Below are 23,331 nucleotides of genomic sequence, written 5' to 3' on the forward strand. Positions count from 1 at the left end.
TTTTGGACCCGGATTCAAAATTTGGACTTGGGTGATGTTGTTTGAGAGTATACAGAACAATATGATTAAAAAAAAAGTTTAAAGACCAGACTGATTTTAAGCCAAATATTCAGGGAGTACACTGAATTTTTTCCTAAATCATAAACAAAATGATTTGACTTTGTGGGATTTTATCAGAAAATGCGAGCTACTTTGAAGTTTGAAACCAGACAACCTCCAACTCGGTCATGAAGTTGAAGTTTGAACACAAAATTTACTGATCTAGAAATGGACAATGCCGTACCTAGAAGAAAGGTTGTTCCGGTCTTCGATCCTCCGTATTCAAAACCAAACCCAGCCCACAACAACGACTCTCTCATTTTCAAAGTCCCCACCTCACCAAAAGTTCAAATCCTAAACAACGCAAGCCAATAATATAATCGAACCCTATAAACAATTTCATCCCGCAAATATAAATAGTAACAAAACCTTTTTCCTGAAAGCGAAAGAAAGCTAATCAAACCACCATTGCTTACCTCACAGTTTTTTTCATCTTCTTCATTTCATACCAAACCAAACGCAACTCCCCAATTTTAATAAACAAGTGATCTTGGGATTCAGCTGCTGCGCGGAGTTTCAGTTTCTCTAACGCCATGGACAGATTGGTGAAGGCGGACGTGAAGGAAGTGGAGCTCAGCTTCAAAAGGGACCAGAAGTGCGGCACAACTTTCAGGCTCAGCAACCTCATGCACACCATGTCCGTCGCAGTGAACCTAACCACCACAAACCCATCTCTCTTCTCTTTCTCACAGCCCTTCTCTATAATCCCTCCTCTCTCTTCCTCCTCCTACACCCTCCTCCTCTCTCAGCCCTCCGATCATCCCCCTCTCCCCACCACCGTCCCTAATGACGTCATCAACGTCAAGGCCTCGATGCTGCCGACAGGGAAGGCCGGCCTGGAGGGTCTCCGCCGTCTGTTCGCTAGACCAGGGCCGCACGTTTTCCGGGATGCCACCATACCCATCTCGTTTGTGGGCCCACACGTGGTGGAGTTTCTCATTTCTCAGCGGACCCAGATCTCTGGGTTCGATTTCTTCTTCAACAAAGCGGTTTCCGGGTGCTCTGGATCGGAGCTCACGGAGCTGCTCAGACCCGCCATAGCTTCCGGCAACGCGAACTTGGTCTCGAGCTTGATCGACGCCGGGGGAGATGTGAATCCGAAAGTTTCGGATTCCGGGTGTTGGTTGTCTCTGGCTGTTCGGAGCGGAAGTATTGAAGTTGTGAAGATTCTTATAGCGTGCGGCTGTAAAGTCGATAACTCGGTTTTGCACGACGCGGTGGCGATGAACCGGGTCGATTTGGTGGACATTTTGTGCAAGAATTTCCCGGAAATTGACGTCAACTGGGCTGACTCCGATGGCCGGACTCCGATTCACATCGCGGCTGCGAACGGCCACGTGGAGATGTTGAAGTTCTGTATTTCGGCCGGCGGTAATGCGGACGTTTGGGACCGGAAGGGGTGGACGCCGCTCCATTGCGCGGCGGAGAAGGGTCACTTGGAGCCCATCAAGTCTTTGTTGGAATGCTCCAATGTGAAATATGTAGTTAACAAGAATGGAAAGACAGCTTTTGACCTCGCAGCTGAAAATGGTCACTTAAATTTGCTCTGTTTTCTCCGATTCGACGACTTTTTGCTCCGGGCGGCGAGGCTGGACGACGCTCACGGCCTAAAAAGTTGCCTTGCGGAAGGGGCAGAGGTGAATGGGAGGGACCAAAATGGTTGGACCCCTTTGCATAGGGCTGCATTCAAGGGCAGAATCGAGTGTGTCAAGGTGCTGCTCAATCACAGTGCTCAGCTGGATGTCGTCGATGATGCAGGCTACACGCCGCTGCATTGCGCGGTGGAGGCCGGGCATGTACAAGTAGCTCTTTTGTTGGTTGCGCATGGGGCTCGAGCCAATGTGAAGAGCCTCGAGGGCATTGTGTCGCCGGTTAGCTTGGATCGTTTTAAGAACCACCCTGCTCTTGTCCATCCTGTATGTCATGAACAGGAGAGAACTTGAGATTGGAAACTAAGTAGTACTAATATGTTTGGGATGAATTTTCTTGCCGTGTTATGCAAATGTGCAATCAATTTGTATATACTTTTGTTGATTTTATGTTTTTGTATAATGTGGATGGTGATCATTGTGGTGAATTTGAATGGTACGGTTGGGGTAGAGAGGGATTTATAAGGGTTTGTGTTTGCACTCCACTTACAGCTAGCAAAGTGCAAAGTTCCATCTCAAGAGGACCAAGATGAATTGGTATATGAAGCTATAGTATCTGTTTCATGTACACTACCGGGATCAAAGTTGAATGAACTGAGATTTTCTTATATAGTAGTGATGCTTCTTGAGTTCTATCTATCATCGATGTTTCAAATGCTTCCTATAAGTACTCCACTCTAGTTCTGGAAAAAACATGGTGTGCGAAATCATGATATGGGCGTGTGGTTACAATCATACTGTTATAACTACGATGACTCACAATTTGATTTGCGAACTTTATCAACCCTGATTTGTAACTGTAAGTGATTCTTTCTTGTCATTAGTTGTGTTATAACTACGATGACTCGATCACAGTTTGATTTTCGAACTTTATCAACCCTGATTTATAACTGTAAGTGATTCTTTCTTGTCATTAGTTGTGTGTGATAATTTTTCTCGTTTTTATCATACGTCACATGCTAAATCACGTGATGAGAGAGATAGACACATGATTGTATATATCGTATATGTATGTGAAAAATCACTCTCTTATTAACTGCAATCATAATAATCCATTTGAATACAGACATTTTCATTGTCCATGTGATTTATAAAGCGGTTGTGCAAGTTAAGCACCTAATTATCATCCAAAGGTTGTAGAAATAGCAAACTATATCTTCAGGTCAAAAAAGAATGCAAGCATTAATTGTTAGACATTTCCCCACAACGACCAACAAATCGATCAACAATGTAGACGAACTTGTAACATGTTGGCCCTGTTGAAACAGTATCTACCCCAAGTTTGATTACAAAAACAATTGCCAGAACATTATAAACCTGGGTTTGATAAATGATATAGAACTGCAACAAGTAAAATGCAATTGGTCTCTTTGGTTGATTGGTACATATTGCACGTTGAAAAGTTGACCTGGGATTTGTTAGAATCTAATGTAGCAACTTAATAATCGTACGCATACGCATCCATGGAAATATAATATAGAGTGGGATTGAGTCTTTCCACCAAAAAATTGTAATGAATTCAATTGAATCTGGATTCTGGAAACCCAGCCTAGCCACCAAGGAGCGTGATATTTGAGCCAGGGACTTCATCTAGAAGCAATGGCGGAGCTAGGATTTTAGATTGGGGTGGGTTAAATTTTTTTATAAAAAAAGTTCACTAATCTTTTTTTTAAAAAGTTTTACAAGTAACTTGTTAAACTACATCATAAATTGAACACATATCAAATAATCATATAGCTAACTGATAAGATAAAAATTTGATATTTGTAACGTCCTGTACCTCAATTTACCAGTTTACTAGTCATTTGGACGGTAAACGACAATTACTTTCACTTTTTACTTTGTTTCGATACTTTTAGTGGCCCTAAAAGTTGACTTTTTGTTCGGGTAAAAATTTGAGAAAATGTTCTTCATGAAAGTTGTAGAGAACGTTAAACCGAGCGCGTGCATATGTGGTACGTAAAAATCGGAGTTCGTATGTGAAAGTTACAAGCGAAATAGTAAAGTTACTGTTCATTGATATAAAGTATAAATTTGAATTTTTACTGTTGGGGGCTGGTAACTTTCTTTTCCTCTCTCTCTCTCCTCCTCCCCACGTTTTCCTCTCTCCTTCGGCGATCTGCAGCTCCGGCCTTCTCTTCTTTTCCGGCCACCTGGTGGTGCAAGCTTGGTGTCAGTAGACTCGTCTCCTCCTCCTGGACGCGCATGCGGTGATGAATCGTCGAGTTTTGCCCGGAAAACGGCGAACCAAGGCCGAGAAGTTCACTGTAGCAGTTTGAGATTTTCGTCGATTTCCGGCGATTCCGGCCACCAAACTGGCGTCGAAGGATCAGTTTTTGCCAAGGATCATTTCGCCCCTATCCTCGAGTGAAGATTTTCAGTGTAGAGGTCGAATCGAAGATTTCAAATCCTAGGGTTCTTGGGATTTTCTGGAAAAATTTTCACCGGCCGGTTTCGACTGTTTAAAGGTAAAATTGGGTTGTGTTGTAGTTGAGAAAATCGATCAGTGTGTTGAGTAGGTGCTGCTGTCAAAATATGGTGGCCATCGGAGGTAGTGGCCGCCGGCGCATGGGGCCCACGCGCTGCCACTGTTGGCGGCGCGTGGAGGCGTGTTGGGCTGTGTTTTAATTCCAGTTTTTAGCTCATTAAATCCTATAAATATTGTAGAGCTTGTATATGAAATTTGGTGAATTTTGGAGAAGCTTGGAATTAATTATGAATTTTTGAAGTTTAGGGTTTCGATTATCGAATTACGAGAATCCGGCCGTCGGATATCTCTCGGTTCTGCCTTGGAACCTTTAAATTAACGAATTGGTATTAGTAGTATCTTTTGGGTTGCATCCGAGAAGTGGAGATGTTATTATAAGGAATGGATTTGAGGAATTGTATTAATTTGTGGAATAATTATTCACGGAATATATTATGTACAGGGTGACGTACCGAGCGATTGCTCGACGAAGGAACTCATATGCGTGATCACCGGAATAGTACTGTGAGTGGACTTTTGTTTTTAAGCAAATGATGCATGCATTTGTTTATTTGAATATGCTCTAATTATTTATCAATTTACTTTTTCGAGCATATGGTTATTTTCGGAAATGGATTTGGTTATATGATTATTTGAAGATTTTATGGCGTGCGGGGTCACGTCATTGAAATGTTTATTTTTCTCCTATTTATTTTATTAATGAGATTTTTGAAAAGATTGTTGAAATGGGATTTCGATGGAATATTAGTTCCTTATTGAACTTCCTTGCTGATTCATTATTGACTCGAGAATAATTTTGGCATGTGGGACACGCCGTTGAGTTATCGTTTTACTTCTTATATATATTTATCGACTTTTGGGTTTTGGCATTGGGAATGCCTTAATGATGATTTCGAGATTTTCTGAAATATTATCGGAAATGAGATTTCCTAAAGAAATTATAATGATTTATTAATTCTCGCCCATTTGTTTATGATTTCGAGACTATTTTGGAGTGCGGGGTCACGTCGTTGAATACATGGATTTTATCTTGAGAGATTTTGTAGAAGCCTTATGGATTTACGGATTTACTGGTTTTCGATGGTTTCTCCTCACCATACGCAGGTCATGTGATTAGGTCTCCTCCTCACCAACTTTGTGTTGGTGAGTGGCAGTTGAGGTAGCTTATTCTCCTCCTCACTTACTTTGTGTTGGTGAGTGGCAGTAGAGGTGACGTATTCTCCTCCTCACGTGGGTGGCAGTCGAGGTAATGTTCTCCTCCTCACACAATCTATGTGTGAGTGGAAGTCGAGGTTATTAGTTCTCCTCCTCGCACAATCTATGTGTGAGTGGCAGTCGAGGGTAGGTAGAGCCTGGGAGGCTCCATTACCCGTATGGTGATATTTTTTTCCCCATATCCTATCATTACTTGACTAGCGGGGCCTAATCTGATTTCCGTTTAACCAGCGGGGCTGGTCTTATTCTGTTGAGTATCGGAGTTTTCATCCTTCCTTTCAGTTGTTTGGGACTAGCGGGGCTAGTCGGTTTTCTTGAGCGGAACTCCTTTTGTTTCGTTTTCCTAAATCAGTGCATGCATCGGGAGATTTTTTTTTTTTTAATAAATTAAATGTGGGAAAGTATAAAATCTCTTCTGTTTAAAATTGCTTATTTATGTCCACTCACACTAACGTGTTTTCAATACTTTCCCCTGGGCCCTTCGGTTTCAAATGCCCAGTTTGCAGGCGAATTAGTGAGGTCGGGCGTACACGGAATTGAGGCATAGTCAACAGCATGGCTTCCGCGTTTGCCTTTGAGTTAGGTTGTCCTTATTTACCTTTTTATTAGAATTGCTCTGATTACGTATGGGATTTATGTTTTTCAAGTTGAGGTTTGTGTTTTGTGAATTGGAGATTGATGTTGAGTTGGGGAGCAGGGTGGCTCCAGAAGTATAAGGATGATTTGATTTAGAAGTGTAAATGCTTTCTACAGGTTTTGGGTAGCCCATTTTAGGGGAAGTTCCGCCAAATTTTTGGTAGAATTTCTTCTAAGGTGGGCCCCGCAGGGCCACTTCGGATTTCAAGGTGAAATCCTTGAAATCCGGGGCGGGTCCTGTCTACAAAAGTCTAAGACAAAAGAACATATACTCAAATTGTACACTTCACTCTTGACTAGAAGTGAAATATTTAATTATTGAATCTGTATCATAATTCTCGGCCAACTCTTTTTCAAAGTAGACAATCATGTTACCTGCCAAAAAGTCATTCTCCATCTTATTGCGCAATGTTATTTTGTTATGTTTCATAATTGAAAATGCTCTTTCTATAGTTGTTGTAGAAACCAGCAAAGTCAAAACAAAATGGATCAATTGATCAATCATTTCATATCTCTGTGATTTTTTTGTTTCAAAAAATTCTCAACATAACTCAGAAAGAGTAGTATTTGCATATCATGATGAGGTACATCAGACTCATAAATAATCAACTTGCTTCTCAAAAGAAATAGCATATATCTGACCAAAAAAATTAAAAGTAAACCACATATGGGCTAAGTTTAAAAAATTTGGGTTGGGCTGATTTTTAATATTTAATTTGTTAAACTAAAATTAAGCTACAAATTAATGTTTTGTTTCAAAATTTGGGGTGGGCTGTAGCCAACCAGAGTCTGTATGTAGCTACGCCTTTGTCTAGAAGAACGTTATCATTGTATGATTCTCTTGCATCATATAAATTTTTAAATTACATAATTAATATTGAAACGATTAGGATTTAGGAGTTCACGTTCATCATCAGTTCTTCAAAGGAAACTCGAAACATTATGATAACTTGTACCTAGTTTCATAATCGTGTATATTAACTTCATAAGAGGTAAGTTGGTTGGGTGAATGGGTTGGGGAGGTGGCGTTACTGATAACTGCATATATCGACAATGCCATAGTAGGTTTCGTTTCGTTCATTATTGTGTATAGCCTGGCTACTGATGGCAAGTGATTATAATTCGAAATCGATCAATCTCCTTTTGCAAGTCAAATTTGGACCTCTAGCCATCGCTTTATCTTCGTCCACTATCCTTCGTGATATGGTGCCATTAATCCCATTATGATGCACTTTTCTTCCCCGCAATGGTCTAACAACGTTTATCTATTATTGGTATTGAAAATTGCATAGCTAGGCAAGTTTGCGCAACTTTTTTTTTTTTTTAGAATGAAAATTTGCGCAACTCTGAGCTTTAATGTGAGGAAAAAATCTTAACATGTCAAATTAAAGTAAGTCCAGTAAAATAATAAAAATCTAACAAGATTGATAATACGTTGTAAATTAAGGATTCATGTTTGAAATATTACAATCTATATTGACTTTCTTGCTGGTCTCTTCAAGTTAAACTTACTACGTCCTATTCCTTAGGGGTTGGTAATTTGGTTTGGCTGCAATTGTAAGCACTTAAGGCCGATTCTCATTGACTTTAAAAAACCAATCATGTTGGTGTTAGTAGATTTTGGTTGGTGATATAATCGTAGAGTGAGTTATAAACTCAAACATTTCTCGACTTTGTGAACTTGATATTCCCATGGCACGAATTGTGGGTTTTATTCGTGTGACCAGAGTTTTGCTTTATTTCTTTTGGCATACACCAAGTCACCAACTTCAAAATTGCTAGAGTACGTAAAATTTGGAAGTTGTTTAAGTATATTGGTATTGAGAGAGATTGATGAGAGAAGTGTATTTCATTATAGAGAATAGGAGCCCTATATATAGGGATTACAAAGTGCATAATCTAATGTTACAAGGAATACCAATCCGTGTAGGATTGGGAAATCTAGAACCTTCTCTCCTATTCCTATTCCTAGTTTGATAAGGCACACTAAACTTGATTTTCCTTCAACACTCCCCCTTGTGCCGCTCAAACTTGGTGGTGACGCTTCATCCGTTGCCTCGTTAAAAACCTTGCCAGGTAACAAAAACCCTGTGGGACAAAAATAATCCTGGTCGAAGGACAAAAAGAGCACAACACGTCCTTCACTCTTCGAGATCGAACATGTAGACATCATAACTCCCCCTGATGTCGATATCTCCCCCTGATTGCTACAATCGTGGGAGTTCGGATAACTTTCTCAATCCGATGCTCTTCACATGTTTCTCGAAGGTGGATTTAGGTAACGACTTAGTGAATAAGTCCGCTACATTATCCTCTGATCGGATTTGATTCACTTCAATCTTTAGAAGTGATTGTTGTTGCTGATTATAAAAGAACTTAGGCGATATATGCTTGGTGTTGTCACCCTTGATGAAACCTAACTTCATTTGTTCAATACAAGCTGCATTATCCTCATAAATGCATGTAGGGTCATCTGTGGTAGACTTCAAACCACAACTTCCTTGAATGTGTCGAATTACAGACCTTAACCATACACATTCACGTACAGCTTCATGTAGAGCAATAATCTCTGCATGATTTGAGGAAGTAGCAACAAGGGTCTGTTTCGTAGACCTCCAAGATATCGCAGTGCTTCCCATGGTAAAGACATAACCTGTTTGGGAGCGACCTTTGTGAGGGTCAGAGAGGTACCCTGCATCAGCAAAGCCCATCAAGACATCATTGTCGTTTTGATGGAGGGAGATAGGAGGACGCCGGCCACCATGAGCGGCGGCGGCGCCGGCGCCGGCAACATGGCCGGCGGCCATTCCATGGACGGGGGCATTTTGCCTTTTTGGGTCCGATCCCAATTTTCCGTCATTCCTTTTCTCTCTGTAGGGATAGAATAAGCCCATATCAATCGTACCTCTTAGGTATCGAAAGATTGTCTTTATACCAATCCAATGGCGGCGTGTTGGCGCAGAGCTATGTCTAGCTAACAAGTTCACTGCGAATGAGATATCCGGTCTTGTGCATTGAGCTAAGTACAATAATGCGCCTATTGCACTTAAATAGGGCACTTCGGCCTCTAGGGGTTCTTCGTCCTCATCCCTTGGACGAAACGGATCTTTTCCGGGCTCAAGACTACGGCCGATCATGGGAGTACTCGCAGGCTTTGCTTTATCTTCATTAAAGCGCCTTAGAATTTTCTGAGTATATGCAGACTGATGGATCAAAATCCCATCACTACGGTGCTCGAGTTCTAAACCGAGACAAAACCGTGTTTTCCCAAGATCTTTCATCTCAAATTCGGATTTCAAGTAATTAGCAGTTTCCTTTAACTCATCTAGAGTTCCAATTAGGTTCATGTCATCGACATAAACTGCTACGATTGCAAATCCGGAACTTGTTCTTTTAATGAACACGCATGGGCATATTTCATTGTTAATATATCCCTTCCCAATCAAGTAGTCACTTAGACGATTATACCACATCCGTCCGGATTGTTTTAATCCATATAGTGAGCGTTTTAATCTTATTGAAAACGCGCTCCGTGGTTTAGAGCCACTTGATTTGGGTAATTGAAGTCCATCTGGAACCTTCATATATATCTCTGAATCTAGATCCCCATAGAGATATGCTGTAACCACATCCATAAGCTGCATGTCAAGTTTTTCGGAAACTACCAAACTGACAAGGTAGCGGAACGTTATAACGTCCATTACGGGAGAATATGTCTCCTCGTAGTCGATTCCAGGGCGTTGTGAGAAACCTTGCGCCACAAGGCGGGCTTTATATCTTACCACCTCATTTTTCTCATTACGCTTTCTAACAAAGACCCATTTATGGCCAACAGGCTTTACACTTGGGGTGTCTGCGTTACAGGCCCAAATACCTGTCTCTTTGTTAGTGAATCCAATTCAACCTGGATCGCATCTTTCCATTTAGGCCAATCTGCTCTTCGTTGACATTCTTCAACAGAGCGAGGTTCGATATCATCATATTCTATAATCCCTTTCGCAATATGATATGCAAATGCATCATCAATCGCCATAGAATTTCTATCCATCATCTCATGTACACTAGTGTAATTTATGGAGATCTCTCTATTCTCTGGAGTTGGTTCTGACATTGGAGCGTCCCCCAATGATGTCTCTTGGACATAACCATAATCCGGAATATTCTCATGAGATGGATTATTTATATCGATGATTAATGGATTATTCTGTGCCAAACTCGCTTTCTTTCTTGGGCGAGAATCCATCGAACCTATAGGCCTCCCGTGCTTCCTGGCAGGAGCCATGGGCCTAGCCACAACGTCACCATCACTGTGAGAGGGGACGTTGGCGCCATGCTCAAATCCTCTTGAGTTAGCGTCATGTCCTCTAGTTTTAGGGACATCAATCCTTGCAGGCACGTTTGCAGCAGGTATGTGTGATCTCGTCACTTTAGCGATATCAGAAAACGCATCAGGCATCGATTCTGCTACGTTCTGAAGATCGAGAATTCTCCGCACTTCAATTTCAGACTGTGCGGTTCGGGGATCAAGATGAGACAGAGTGGGGACAGACCACGACAATTCCGGTCGTTCCTGTTGAACATTGATGTTCTTATCTCCCCCTAACGATGGGAAGACTGTCTCATCGAAGTGACAATCCGCAAATCTAGCGGTAAAGAGATCGCCTGTCAAGGGTTCTATGTAGCGGATAATCGTTGGAGAATCATATCCAACATAAAGGCCTAATCGTCTTTGAGGACCCATTTTGGTGCGCTGTGGCGGCGCAATAGGCACATAGACTGCACACCCAAATATGCGTAAGTGTGAGACATCAGGCTCATACCCAGTAACCATCTGTGACGCAGAGAAGGGTTGAGTGGCAGTGGGCCTCAGACGAATAAGCACGGCTGCATGCAATATTGCATAGCCCCAAGCAGAAATAGGGAGATTGGTGCGCATCACCAATGCTCGAGCAACCATTTGAAGTCGTTTAATGGTGGCTTCTGCGAGACCATTTTGGGTATGAACATGAGGAACAGGATGTTCAACATCAATCCCAATGGACATGCAATAATCATCAAAAGTCTTTGATGTAAACTCCCCAGCATTGTCTAATCTTATAGACTTAATGGGATAATCAGGGTGGTGAGCCCGTAACTTAATTATTTGTGCTAGGAGTTTAGCAAATGCAGCGTTCCTTGTGGACAATAGCATGACATGTGACCAGCGTGTCGATGCATCAACCAACACCATAAAATATCTAAATGGTCCGCATGGTGGTTGAATAGGTCCACAAATATCACCTTGGATTCTTTGCAAGAATGGTATATTTTCTTTGGTGTCCTTTGCATAGGATGGTCTCGATCCTAACTTTGCTAAAGAGCAGGCTTTGCAGAACGAATGATGGGCTCCAGAAATAACCAATGAGGATTTTGGTTGAGCCATGAAGTCACAATGGACTTTAGAAGTCGAAATTTGAGTCAGAGGAGCAGAGGTGGCGTCAAAGCCACCCTTGAGCCGCAGGGGGATGGCGGCGCCGGCTAGTGGTGGCCGGACTTGAAGGGGGAAGGCACCGTGAGGCGCAGGTGCTCCTCCTTGATCCAAATTTCGAGTTTTACTTCCTTTTGTTCTGAAAAAGGGATGTCCGTGTGAAGTCTTTAATATACGGATCATCATGTCACGACCTGGGTGTCCCAAACGGTCGTGCCAAAGCCTATACGTGTCGGAATCCCATAAATCATCTCTCATGACATGGTTGGATTCAATGACTCGAATAGTGGTTGCATACAACCCACTAGAGCGACACATAAGTTTCTCTAAGACTCGTTTATGTCCGTAGTCATTAGAGGTGATGCAAAGGAACTCTTGTCCATTCTCACAATGTGTTTCCACATGAAAACCATTGGCTCTTATATCTTTGAAATAATAAAGTTCGAAAAACATGTCTACGACATGAGATAAAATAAATCGATACTTTATTAATAATATCCAATGATGACACCAAAGTTTCGTGACCATAATCTAATCCAATATAAAAATCAAATCGTAGACAAATCGTAGTCACTCTATCCGTTCGGGAATTTCAATTTAGTTGTGACCAGGTAAGGTAAGACGAGATTTTGGTGGAGCGTTGCTCACTTTTAAAACCGTTCTCTCAGATCAAACCTTGCCTAGACATCACAAGTACTCTTGAGTACGCCTAGAGGGAAAGAGTTAATACAATAAGTCATTTTATTGATTTAAGGCATAATTGCCATTACATAATTCTTGGAAAAGTAAAGGACTATACTAATCAAAATCTGCAGCATCCTTGTGCAATTCTTTGTCAGATTTGAAGTCCGCTATGGTGAGATTGACGTTGGCATCATCACCATCTTCTTCTATATTTTCGGCAAAATTGGCTTCATGCTCTCTGAAGTCTCTAAATGCCTTGTAATGCGCAGCCAATTGTTTGCTTGCGTTGCATTGTTTGAACCAGTGCTCACTAGATCCACATCGATGACACATGTCATTGTGATTTCCTCCCTTTAATTGAGGTGCATTGTTTGCACTTGGGTGGCGTCCCCCATAGGAGTTGGCGCCATTCCCACGGCCCTGGGTGGTTCCTCCATGTCCTGGAGCCCCACGGCCTCCTCTCCCACGTTGCCATGTATTGCCACGTGATCGTCCTTCATTCTGACGAGTACCTTCCTTTGTAGGGCGGTTATATGGACCAGAACGTCCGTTGTGTCCCTTATTCTTAGGGTTCCGCTCCTTGCGCCCTCCTTTGGGTGCATTATTATAATTCGCCTCATGAACGCTCTTAGTTCCGATAGGCCTTGAATTATAATTCTTCACGAGGATATTATCATGTTTTTCAGCTACAGACATAATAGTAATGAGCTGATGAAATCTCGTGATCCGTCTAGTATCGAATTCTGTTCGATATTGCTTTGAGAGCAAAATTGCTGAGACGGGGAAGGTGGAGAGAGTTTTCTCAATTAGTTCTTGCTCTGTGACGGGTTGTCCACAGAACCCCAACATGGTTTTGAGGCGTAGAACTTCTGAATTATATTCAGCTACAGACTTGAAGTCGGCGAATCGTAGATTGCCCCATTGAACTTTCAAGTCAGGGAGGAGGGTATCCTTGATATTTCCAAATCGCTCTTCTAGCGCGACCCATAATTCTCTAGCATCCTTGATTGCCATGTACTCCAGTCGGAGTGATTTATCCATGTGGCGCCTCATCAAGATGAGGGCGGTGGCATTGTTCGTAGCCGTACGCTCAAATATGAGAGTAGGATTAGGAGCTTGAATTAAGGGTAGGATCCCTTTTTGAAGTGAGATGGTGCTCAACATCCGTGGCCCAACTATGATAGTCCGAGCCAGTTGAGGTAAGTGCAGGAAAGTCAAGTTTCGACATCCTGAAATAAGAAGAAGAAATATATTAGTTTCGGAGTTAAAACTTCCACGACAACTAAATATTTAAGATTTCCGAGCTATGCTACCAAGAAATCGATTTCCAAGAAAATTGGATTAGACCGAAACAATGATGTTTATTAGGTCATAAATCGATGCTTGCGGACGCTCTTAGTCCGAAGTCTTACGAACGCTCTTAGTTCGTTAATTGCGTGAATCCCCACGATTCCGCTTTTCAATGATCGAACCCACGTTATAAGAAAGGTGGGATGAAGAAGAAGGGAGGTTTTTAAGTCCCCGAGAAAAGAAGAAATTTCAATTTAGGAACTTTAAAACTTACGCTTTTGGATACTTACTTTTTGGTTTTGGATCACGCGCGTGTCGATGCAGGCGTGATGGAGCGAAGCAATCCGAGTAGAAGCGTGCAGCGAATGCGGGGCAGCAGGGGCTGCGGTGGTAGTAGTGGTGCAGGAGTAGCGGAGGCAAACTGCAGGGGCAGCAGTAGTGGTGTAGGGCTGCAGGTGCACGGGTGCGTAGGCGGGGCAGCAGCGTGCGCAGGTGTGCGCGGGGAAGCAGGGACGCTGCAGGGGCAGCGTAGGGTGGACGCACGGGAGCGGGGCTGCAAGGCAGCGAATTGAGCGCGGGGGCGCGCTGGCAGGTTTGCAGGCCGAAAGGGCTGCAGGAGCAGCGGGCTAGCAAGGGGCTAGGTGCAAGGATGCTTCGGTGGCAGCAGTATGCGCAGGGGCGCACGCGGGGCAGGCTGCAGCGATGCTAGCACGGGCAAGGGGCTGCGGCAGTTTTGGCGATATGAAATTCTTTTCGGGTTTTTGGCTTTTTGGCTATTTGTGGTTTAGGGCTCGTGCTGATAACGTGTTTAAGTATATTGGTATTGAGAGAGATTGATGAGAGAAGTGTATTTCATTATAGAGAATAGGAGCCCTATATATAGGGATTACAAAGTGCATAATCTAATGTTACAAGGAATACCAATCCGTGTAGGATTGGGAAATCTAGAACCTTCTCTCCTATTCCTATTCCTAGTTTGATAAGGCACACTAAACTTGATTTTCCTTCAACAGAAGTTAGATTTTTTCTCGTTATGGCTTTATGGGTATGCACTGTCAATTCCGATACGACCCGATAACACGACTCGAAACCCGCATGAAATAAAGCGGGTTGAACCCGCACGATTAAAAAGCGGGTCGGCGGTGGGTCAACCCGTCATGACCCATTTAATAAATGGGTCGGTCACGGGTCAGCTCGCTAACACGAAGTGAACCTGTATAACTCAATTGTGCTATGTTTCTTCTTGAAATTTTGGACGTTCAGAGTATTTTATCATAGGATTAGACAATTTGAAATATTTCACTTTTTAATTATTGGATTTAATTATTTATGAATTATATATAATTATTTATATTCTTCGTATTGTGGAGTTTTTAGTGAATTCAATCAATTTATGCATTTTTTAGTTAAATGGGTCCCATTGTTAACGCTTAAATATGTTATTTTGTCTAACAAGACACGACCTATTTATTAAATGGATTAAGCGAGTTGGAAACGGGTAACCCGTTTAATAAATGGGTTGAGTTTGGATTTAAATTTTTGACACGATTATTAAATGGGTTGAGTTTGAGTTTATATTTTGCTACACGACAAATATCTTAACCGGACACGACCCATTGACAGCCCTAGGTATGCTCACTGTTTTTCTCCTCTGAAAAAGAAAAAAGAAAAAAAAAGAATGAAACCTTGATGGTTCTCTTTGGGCTTGGAGTCATTCAATCATCAGAGAAAGCCGACCAATTTTGCCCAAAGAGGTCAACCAATAAGAAACGCAACCCAATCAGAAGCAGCAGCGCATCAAACGACGCCGTCGCTACTTTAAACCTGAATTCATTTGCAATTTTCAGTTTCCCGCGTTCAGAACATTTCGTCTCTTAAACCATTTCAAAAACCCACTTAAACCGCCCTACCCTGCCACGCTGGCGATCCGCGCGGAACCCAATCCAACCAATCACAGCGCTCTCTCCCACCCACCGGCCCCTTTCTATATAAACCCACCACACCCCTAAGCCCTCTTCACGGATCTCACAATTTCCAATTCGCCAAATTCAAACTCCAATCCAAATCTCCAGATCTTGATCACCATGACCACCGCCGTCGCCACAACCGCTCAGGCCGGCCGAGGCAAGCCCAAGGCCACCAAATCCGTCTCCAGGTCATCCAAGGCCGGCCTCCAATTCCCAGTCGGCCGAGTCGCCCGCTTCCTCAAGAAGGGCCGCTACGCCCAGCGCGTTGGCGGTGGCTCCCCCGTCTACCTCTCCGCCGTCCTCGAGTACCTAGCTGCTGAGGTACGTCGTCGTTTTGGACTATTTTTGTAATTTGGGGGCTTTTCATTTTGCGCTTGATTTGTTAGCTGATTTTTTGGTTTGTTGGTTTTGGGATCAGGTTTTGGAGCTGGCTGGAAACGCTGCCAGGGACAACAAGAAGAATCGGATCACTCCGAGGCATATCCAGCTTGCGGTGAGGAATGACGAGGAGTTCACCAAGCTTTTGGGGTCTGTGACGATTGCCAATGGAGGTGTTCTTCCCAACATTCATCAGAACTTGCTGCCCAAGAAGAATGCGAAAGGGAAGGGCGAGATTGGGTCTATGTCTCAGGAATTCTAGATGGGTTTGGTTTTGTTGGTAGGGAAGAAGAAAGAGTAGGCTGAAATCCTCGGTAGATTAGATCTCTGGTTTTGTAAATCTGTGGGTATGGAAAAGTTTGCAATGCTGTAATGGGTTTCTTAACTTTCTTTTGGTTAAATGAAAGTATCCGTTTCTGGATGTGGCTTTGTTTCTTCTTGTTAGTTTTGTTGCTTGTATTATGATTAAACATTTCAAAACCTCTAGAGTTTACATTTGAGAAGTACATTGTTCCTGGATCTTATCTGTTTTTGTTGGGGACTTGGAATTTCACCAGTAACAAATTGTATGATTGGTTAATTAACTGTTTTGTTAATTTACGAGGACAAAATATATGCACTTTCCCACCAAATTGATGCAAGATACTAGATGCCTTCCCAAAATAAAAGAAGCGGAAGCAGAAAGTGCAACTGAAGAGAGACAACGCAAATATAATCTATGATTCTTCTTATTGCGGTGGGCAGCTGCTATTGTTGTGATGGCCTAATTTAGGAACTGGTGTTGGCCACCGCCACCATGAGAGCATAAATGGAAATGCCTCCACGTCTGTCTTTAATGGCAACTTTGGAGAGATGTCAATTAGCGTTTCTGTTCGAATATTGCACTTAACAATGTCTTTTGGATCGGAGCTGCTAGGTCTCCGTAGCAGGTACAGCATGTCTTCATCATTTGGGTCCAAAGCCAGAAGCCAGTAGGGATGAGGCACCATATATTGCGACTTAATTTGGTCCAGGAAGATCCTCTCCTTTAAACACCATTTCATCTTTTTGCCTCCAACTCCATCCACCTCAAGACCGCTATCTTCTTTCAGCTCCCACACAAAAAGAATGAAACGTGTCAGAGTATACAGCCGGCACATCCTCACACAACCCCGGCAGACACCCAGGCAATCGGTGTAATTGTATGAATCATAAAACAATGGAAACCCGGAACGAGGCCCGGAAATAAAATGACAATGATAGTTATGGTTGTTTTTATTGTCGAGCTTGAAAGGCTCCAACCCAATAAGAATCCCACCACGACCTAACCAGTACAAGGTTCCATTGTAAGCAAGGGCTGGTGCACTCTGCTGGAGAGGATGAGGTCTAAACCTCTTTGGGCATAGGACAACTGATTCTATCCATTTACCAGTCTCGGAAGAGAACATCTCCACCTTTAATCGGAAGTCATCAGGTTCTGCGTCAAACTCAAGGAGTCGTACAATCCGGCACCTATAGTCGGAATCACGGATAAATCCCACACCTACTTCTTGTTGGGGGAATAGAATGGGAGGAGGAGGAACAGCAACCCATTGCTTGGTGTACGGATTGCAGATGTAGTAGTACTTCCTTTGAAAACCCAATGTTTTTTCACACAACAAAATCAAGTCATTGTATGTTGCTACCACAACCAGCTTGCTGGGAAGAAAATCGAGTGCTCTTAACTCCGCATGAGTCTGATTGGAATCAATTGTAAGCAATTCTGCCGTGTTATCTGCCAAAGGGTATGAATGTACGACAAACATGGGAATTTGCTCGTTGTCACAATTGTTTCGGAGATACAGAGCACGACGGCTTTCAAAATAAGGATGGGAGATGAGAGTCGACCAAGATTTGCACACACACTTGCATCGTAAAACAAACTTGCAAGGTAGTCGACAAAGGATTTCAATCAATAAACTGTTAGGGAGATCACAGATATTCAAGAATATTGTATTAAAAAGAGACTGAGAGGGTGCAACAAGAGAGTCGGATGTAATAGTTGTGTCTTTTTCACCTCTCATGGCGACCCAAAAAAAAAAAATTATTCTATATATTTATCCCACAACAGAGAGAGAGAGGGCCAAGAGAATCAGATGACACTATTCCTACTACTGCAACCTCTCATGGCGGCCGAAGAAAACTTATAGAGGAATTTATTTTATTTAGCTCCAACGCTAGAGAAAAATATATAGGGATTGATATAAGACGAGCAAAGTCCTAGAATTTTTAGGCATAATAATACCATTTTCCCTAAAAAATAATTCAGTAATATCGATTTGGGCCAGAAAACAATAGAGCGAGGCCCGGCCCGGCCCAGCCCAACTTTCTGCGTTTAATGCACCCGGCTCGTTTCCCTCGTCCAATTAAAACTTTCCCTCCACACGAAAAAGATTTCCCTCTTTTTCTTTTCCCCTTTAATTTTCCCAAAAAATTAGTTTCCACGCTGGCAATCCGCGCCCTCGCCCTCTTAACCAATCAGACCAGAGCACCCTTCGCATCCTCACTTCTATATAAACCATCCTCCTCTCGCCATCAGACACCTGCAAATCACACTCTCCATATTTTCGCTTCGATTTCACTCCTAGGGTTTCGAATCCAATCTCCGATATGAGTTCTCCGACTTCCAAGGGCGGCCGAGGCAAGCCCAAGGCCACCAAATCCGTCTCCAGGTCCTCCAAGGCCGGGCTCCAATTCCCCGTCGGCCGTATCGCTCGCTTCCTCAAATCCGGCAAGTACGCCGAGCGAGTCGGCGCCGGCGCTCCCGTCTACCTCTCCGCCGTCCTCGAGTATCTCGCCGCTGAGGTTCGTCCATAATCCCTTCCGATCTTTTCAATTTGATATATATATATATATATATATATATATATATATAAATGAATATTTCTTGTGATACGATCTAATGGGAATTGGTTTGATTGGTGTACAGGTGCTTGAGCTCGCTGGCAATGCAGCTAGAGATAACAAGAAGAATCGGATCGTTCCGAGGCACATTCAGCTGGCGGTGCGTAATGACGAGGAGTTGAGCAAGCTTTTGGGGACTGTGACTATTGCTAATGGAGGTGTCTTGCCTAACATTCATCAGAATCTGCTGCCGAAGAAGACTGGGAAAGGCAAGGGGGACATTGGATCGGCGTCGCAAGAGTTTTAGGGTTTTCTTATTTTGATTACAAATTTCGGACTGATTGGTTGTAAACAGAAAATTTGGGAATTTTTGGTGAAATATAATATGGTTTTTTGATAAATATTGGTGCTGATGAATGGTTCATGTTTCTGATGAGATGATCTATTGCCTTGTATTCTGTGTTTTACGTCAATTGAAATTATAGTACCCCCAATTGGTAGTAAAGCAAAATCATGCTGGTTTTTACTAAACCCTAAACCTGGTGATCGACACTGTAAAAAGAGTTGAAATGATAATTTTACCGAGTCTCAGCAAAATAGTGGGTGCCGTAAACAGGGACTTGCTCACGTTTATTTTACCCAACCTCTGAAATTCACTAAACAACCGATGAGATGAGAGCCACTCAGTGAGTTTGTGAGTCGACCCAATGGCGGTGCCGGTCTACAACCTCGCTCCGAATCTGATGGTTTCAAGGCTGTGCTTGGGTTCGACTCTGTTTCTTAGTCTACTATTCTCATTAGTGTTTGCATTTTCTGTTCCTCAAAGTTAAAAAATTGTGGTCAGGAACCATGACTTTCGGCGAGCAGAACACGCTGCCGGAGTCCTTTCGCCTCCTCGACCAAGCTTTCAACGCTGGAATCAACTTGTTCGACTCTGCGGAGATGTACCCGGTGGTTCAGCGAGCCCAGACTCAGGGCAGGAGCGAGGAGTATCTCGGCCGTTGGATTAGAGAGCGCAACATTCCTCGAGACAGCGTCGTTTTGGCCACCAAGGTGGGTTCAATTGGCCTATTAGTCTCGAATTCATACAGCTTGCTTTTGAGTTTTGATATGTGGGCGTCGTTTTGATACAGGTGACCGGACCATCTGGGCAGATGACTTGGATAAGAGATGGCCCCAAGTGTTTGGATGCTGCGAATATCACTGAGGCCCTTGACAGCAGGTTAATTCTAGCGATCAATTCATAATTTTGTTTCAGTTTTTGAATAATTGGTGATAGGCTGAGTGTTGAGCTATGCATTGGTTTCGTGCAGTCTACGGCGATTGCAGACGGATTACATTGATCTTTATCAGATACACTGGCCTGATCGGTTTGTATGTAGATCCTTATTTCAGTGTTTTCTGATATTATTATTGTCTGTTACAGATTGATATGAATTTCAAAATGGTGTATGCTTACTGAGTCCATTGAAACTGGGCAGTTCACAATGCTGTATTATGTTCTAGTTTTTTCCCCAACTATAACTCAATTTGCTTGAGTTCACCTAGGCTGGTCTTTACTTTATCCAGTTTGTGGCTACACAAACACAAGGAACCCATGTGCTTCAGTGAACCTTGAGCCTTTTGTAGCACTTCGAGTGATTAGTGACTGCTTTTGTAGATATGTTCCGATGTTTGGAGAAACTGAATATGATCCAACCAGGCAATTTGGTTCGATTCCTATAGAGGAACAACTTGACGCTCTTGGGAGAGCTGTTGATTCTGGTAAGGTTAGTTTCAATCTGTTGCCTTTTCTTCCATAGATTGTTCAGGTTGATGGCTTTAGCCTTCATGCATTATCAATGTTTTAAGAACATGGATTGCCCATGTGAATGGAACTTTTGGATTTGCAGGTCAGATATGTTGGTCTCAGTAATGAAACGGCATATGGTGTGATGAAGTTTCTTCAGGTGGCTGAAAGAGGCACTCACCTTCCAAAGATTGTATCTGTGCAGGTTGTATCGCGTAGTCTGACCTGAAACACTGAGGGCTGCCACTTGCTTTCTTTGCACCCTCCCTGTCTCTTTCTAGCATACACTCAATTAGTCACTTTATTGATATTTGGGACTAATGCAACTTATTTTGTATTTGATAGAACTCATACAGCTTGCTATGTCGAACTTTTGATTCTGGATTGGCTGAATGCTGTCATCATGAGAGGTGCTTTAAGTTTTGGTTTATAGATAAAGTGATAATTGAACTTTTCGTCATCTGTGAGATGATAAGGAACATTTACTGCCCTTATACCTCAACAAGTCTTGATATGTTCGATAAATCTAAATTCTGGCGCTGAAGTGGTTTAGAATGAAGTCACTACAATTTGATCCTTGGCAGCTTAGCTTAATCTTCAATAGAGGCATTGTAATCTGATTCCGTTTTTACTTCTCCTGCAATTCTACCAGATGAAATGAAAGATGAAAATTTCTTAAATCTGAGTTGCTGTGCTCAGTTATGTAGGGTGTAAATCTGGTCAATGTATTTATATTGAGAAAGTATTCTCTTTATCACTTCATTTATATTGCTGATGTCTTTGTTGAACTTTTCAGGGTCAGTTTATTAGCTTACAGCCCTCTTGCAATGGGTATACTCTCTGGGAAGTATTTTTCACCGGAAGGCGGTCCTTCAGATGCTCGGTTGAACATTTTCAGAGGTAAGTTCTCAAATTATTTGTCAGATCTTTTTAATGTGAGAATTTTCTTCAGTCAAATTGGTGAACTTGTTTCAAGGCGGACTTTTCTTCTCTGTATATCAGGAAAGTATTCAGAAGGGGAGTCCAGATACAACTTGTCTAATCCCTCCATAAGGGCAGCAAGCATGGTACATGGTACAGAGGCACTGTGATTTCACTAGATTTCCTTCAACATGCTGATTTCACTAATCTGCTCTCATTTCCTTGTGGTCACAGGAATACATTCATATTGCAGAAAAGTACGGCCTTCATCCAGTATCTCTTGCAATTGGTATGATTACATGCAATTCTGCTTCTGTCTTTCATATCATCTTACTCTTTATTGATGCTGCAAACCTTAAAGCCTGTAATCATAGATGGAAAAGTATTCCTCCTACTCTCCTAGTAAAGATCCCAGTATTCTTTGTTCCACTTCCCTTTTCCTCAACATGGTTGCTTTAATCACACACATATTGCAGCATGATTGCATGCTCTAATTGCTTGAGCTAATACATCTGTCATAGATTTTCCATATCCTCCCTCTGTTGTTGTCCTTATCTTGATAGGTGGTCATTGTTTGTTCATTCATTGTATATACTATTCGACCTTGTACACCATTTATGTTTACTGAACTTTTGATTCATGATATGGCAGCCTTTGTTTTGAGTCACCCTCTCGTAGCGAGTATCGTCTTTGGAGCAACCCAGTCATGGCAACTTCAGGAAGTTCTTGATGCATGCGAGGTGGAGCTCACATCCGAAGTAATGGTAGAAATCAACAAGGTTCACAAAAGATTTCCTAACCCTTGTCCCTGATCAAACCTCATGCCATTCAACTTCTTCCTTGTCCAAAATTTTGTCACGACAGCTGAAAGAGATCCAGATGACATCTCTGGTCAATACCGAATTATGATATTGGTATGGTAATCTTGTAGAATCTATCAGCCTTCTGCAATACAATCCTTTCTGAAAAGCTTCCGGTGGGTCTGCGAGACAAGCATGTGCAATGGTGGAGGTGGAAGAACAGTGAAAACATGGGATGTCGGGTACAATTTTAGCAGAAGCATGTATTGATATGCTGTTATCTCCACCATATGCTTTACCCTTTCAGTCTTTTTCTAGTGGCAATAAAGGGATCCTTGAATTATTGGTTTAGATACGGTATGAATCTTTTGATGGTGACACCCTTTTAAGTGTAGGGTTGGTCATGCCCTTTTTTACATTCTTTCTGCCCAATTTCCTTAAATTTGGGGACAATGGTGTGAAAGAGAAAAGAGTGTAGTTGAATATCAAAGAATGTGACAATGTTGAATTATTAGAACTAGGACGTAGTTGTTTGAAAACATAATGGGAAAATCTTGGTATGGTCTTTAGTTTACGTGTTATGGACCATGGATTCCATTGACGGGTACTAGAGGAAAAAGAAAAAAAGAAAAAGAAAAAGAAACCTTTCGTTGAAAATAAATATGACCTTTCTAGAAAAAGACTAGTTGCCCATGTGCACCTAGACGCTTCGCTTAATACTAAATTACTAATGGCCTCCCTATCTAGTTATCTAGTACTCAGCTGGGGAGGGCTTTTATTGGCCAAAAAAAAAAAAAAAAAAAAAACTATCTTTTACATTGCTTCATTTGGTTCATGCGGGTAATGTTCTAAACTTAATAAATGTTCGATAGAAAATAGTTCTAGAATGGGCAATTTGGATTCCTTCAACTTACTTTATACTTTATCTATGAAATGTTGTAAACGTTGTAAATTTAGAAAAATTATGTAGAAAAAGGAAGGTACAAAAAGGGAACTATTTTCATATTTGTCTATACTTATTCTGACGTAATTTAATTTAATTAACAACATAGACATTCGTAGGAGTAAGTTGTCGGTATAAGTTGT

The 23,331-nt window shown here is 42.1% G+C and overlaps 4 protein-coding genes across 5 annotated transcripts; all 4 read left to right on the forward strand.

The window, feature by feature from the left end:
• The first annotated feature begins 463 nt into the window (after nucleotides 1-463).
• LOC112173328 (protein VAPYRIN-LIKE) lies at nucleotides 464-2,356 on the forward strand. The gene has a single exon (XM_024310941.2). It carries the CDS (start codon nucleotides 633-635, stop codon nucleotides 2,040-2,042), a length of 1,410 nt encoding a protein of 469 aa, XP_024166709.1. The 5' UTR covers nucleotides 464-632; the 3' UTR covers nucleotides 2,043-2,356.
• Nucleotides 2,357-15,544: 13,188 nt separating this feature from the next.
• Nucleotides 15,545-16,308, forward strand: LOC112173246 (histone H2AX). Its single transcript, XM_024310834.2, has 2 exons — nucleotides 15,545-15,816; nucleotides 15,914-16,308. The coding sequence occupies exons 1-2, from the start codon at nucleotides 15,613-15,615 to the stop codon at nucleotides 16,133-16,135; spliced, it is 426 nt and encodes a 141-aa protein (XP_024166602.1). The 5' UTR covers nucleotides 15,545-15,612; the 3' UTR covers nucleotides 16,136-16,308.
• A 2,119-nt stretch (nucleotides 16,309-18,427) lies between these two features.
• LOC112169578 (histone H2AX) lies at nucleotides 18,428-19,136 on the forward strand. Its single transcript, XM_024306636.2, has 2 exons — nucleotides 18,428-18,696; nucleotides 18,821-19,136. The coding sequence occupies exons 1-2, from the start codon at nucleotides 18,502-18,504 to the stop codon at nucleotides 19,040-19,042; spliced, it is 417 nt and encodes a 138-aa protein (XP_024162404.1). The 5' UTR covers nucleotides 18,428-18,501; the 3' UTR covers nucleotides 19,043-19,136.
• A 185-nt stretch (nucleotides 19,137-19,321) lies between these two features.
• LOC112169577 (protein tas) lies at nucleotides 19,322-22,596 on the forward strand. 2 transcript variants are annotated; one of them, XM_024306635.2, is made up of 11 exons: nucleotides 19,322-19,500; nucleotides 19,580-19,788; nucleotides 19,869-19,957; nucleotides 20,049-20,105; nucleotides 20,396-20,504; nucleotides 20,628-20,729; nucleotides 20,870-20,934; nucleotides 21,321-21,424; nucleotides 21,527-21,598; nucleotides 21,680-21,734; nucleotides 22,097-22,596. In XM_024306635.2, the coding sequence occupies exons 1-11, from the start codon at nucleotides 19,443-19,445 to the stop codon at nucleotides 22,173-22,175; spliced, it is 999 nt and encodes a 332-aa protein (XP_024162403.1). In that variant the 5' UTR covers nucleotides 19,322-19,442; the 3' UTR covers nucleotides 22,176-22,596. The 2 variants fall into 2 exon arrangements, with proteins under 2 accessions (XP_024162403.1, XP_024162402.1); XM_024306634.2 differs by having other exon boundaries at nucleotides 19,345-19,500; nucleotides 21,527-21,591.
• Nucleotides 22,597-23,331: the final 735 nt, after the last annotated feature.

Source organism: Rosa chinensis, chromosome 6 (assembly GCF_002994745.2).
Source record: "Rosa chinensis cultivar Old Blush chromosome 6, RchiOBHm-V2, whole genome shotgun sequence".
Lineage (NCBI taxonomy): Eukaryota > Viridiplantae > Streptophyta > Magnoliopsida > Rosales > Rosaceae > Rosa > Rosa chinensis.

Excerpts from the sequence above, each read along its gene's own strand:
- LOC112173328 (XM_024310941.2), top strand. The coding sequence starts at position 633 with ATGGACAGATTGGTGAAGGCGGACGTGAAGGAAGTGGAGCTCAGCTTC.
- LOC112173246 (XM_024310834.2), top strand. The coding sequence starts at position 15,613 with ATGACCACCGCCGTCGCCACAACCGCTCAGGCCGGCCGAGGCAAGCCC. Across the intron at positions 15,817-15,913 it reads TCGAGTACCTAGCTGCTGAG|GTTTTGGAGCTGGCTGGAAA; the intron begins GTACGTCGTCGT and ends TTTTGGGATCAG.
- LOC112169577 (XM_024306634.2), top strand. The coding sequence starts at position 19,443 with ATGGCGGTGCCGGTCTACAACCTCGCTCCGAATCTGATGGTTTCAAGG. Across the intron at positions 19,501-19,579 it reads GGTTTCAAGGCTGTGCTTGG|GAACCATGACTTTCGGCGAG; the intron begins GTTCGACTCTGT and ends AATTGTGGTCAG. Across the intron at positions 21,592-21,679 it reads CCATAAGGGCAGCAAGCATG|GAATACATTCATATTGCAGA; the intron begins GTACATGGTACA and ends TTGTGGTCACAG.
- LOC112169578 (XM_024306636.2), top strand. The coding sequence starts at position 18,502 with ATGAGTTCTCCGACTTCCAAGGGCGGCCGAGGCAAGCCCAAGGCCACC. Across the intron at positions 18,697-18,820 it reads TCGAGTATCTCGCCGCTGAG|GTGCTTGAGCTCGCTGGCAA; the intron begins GTTCGTCCATAA and ends ATTGGTGTACAG.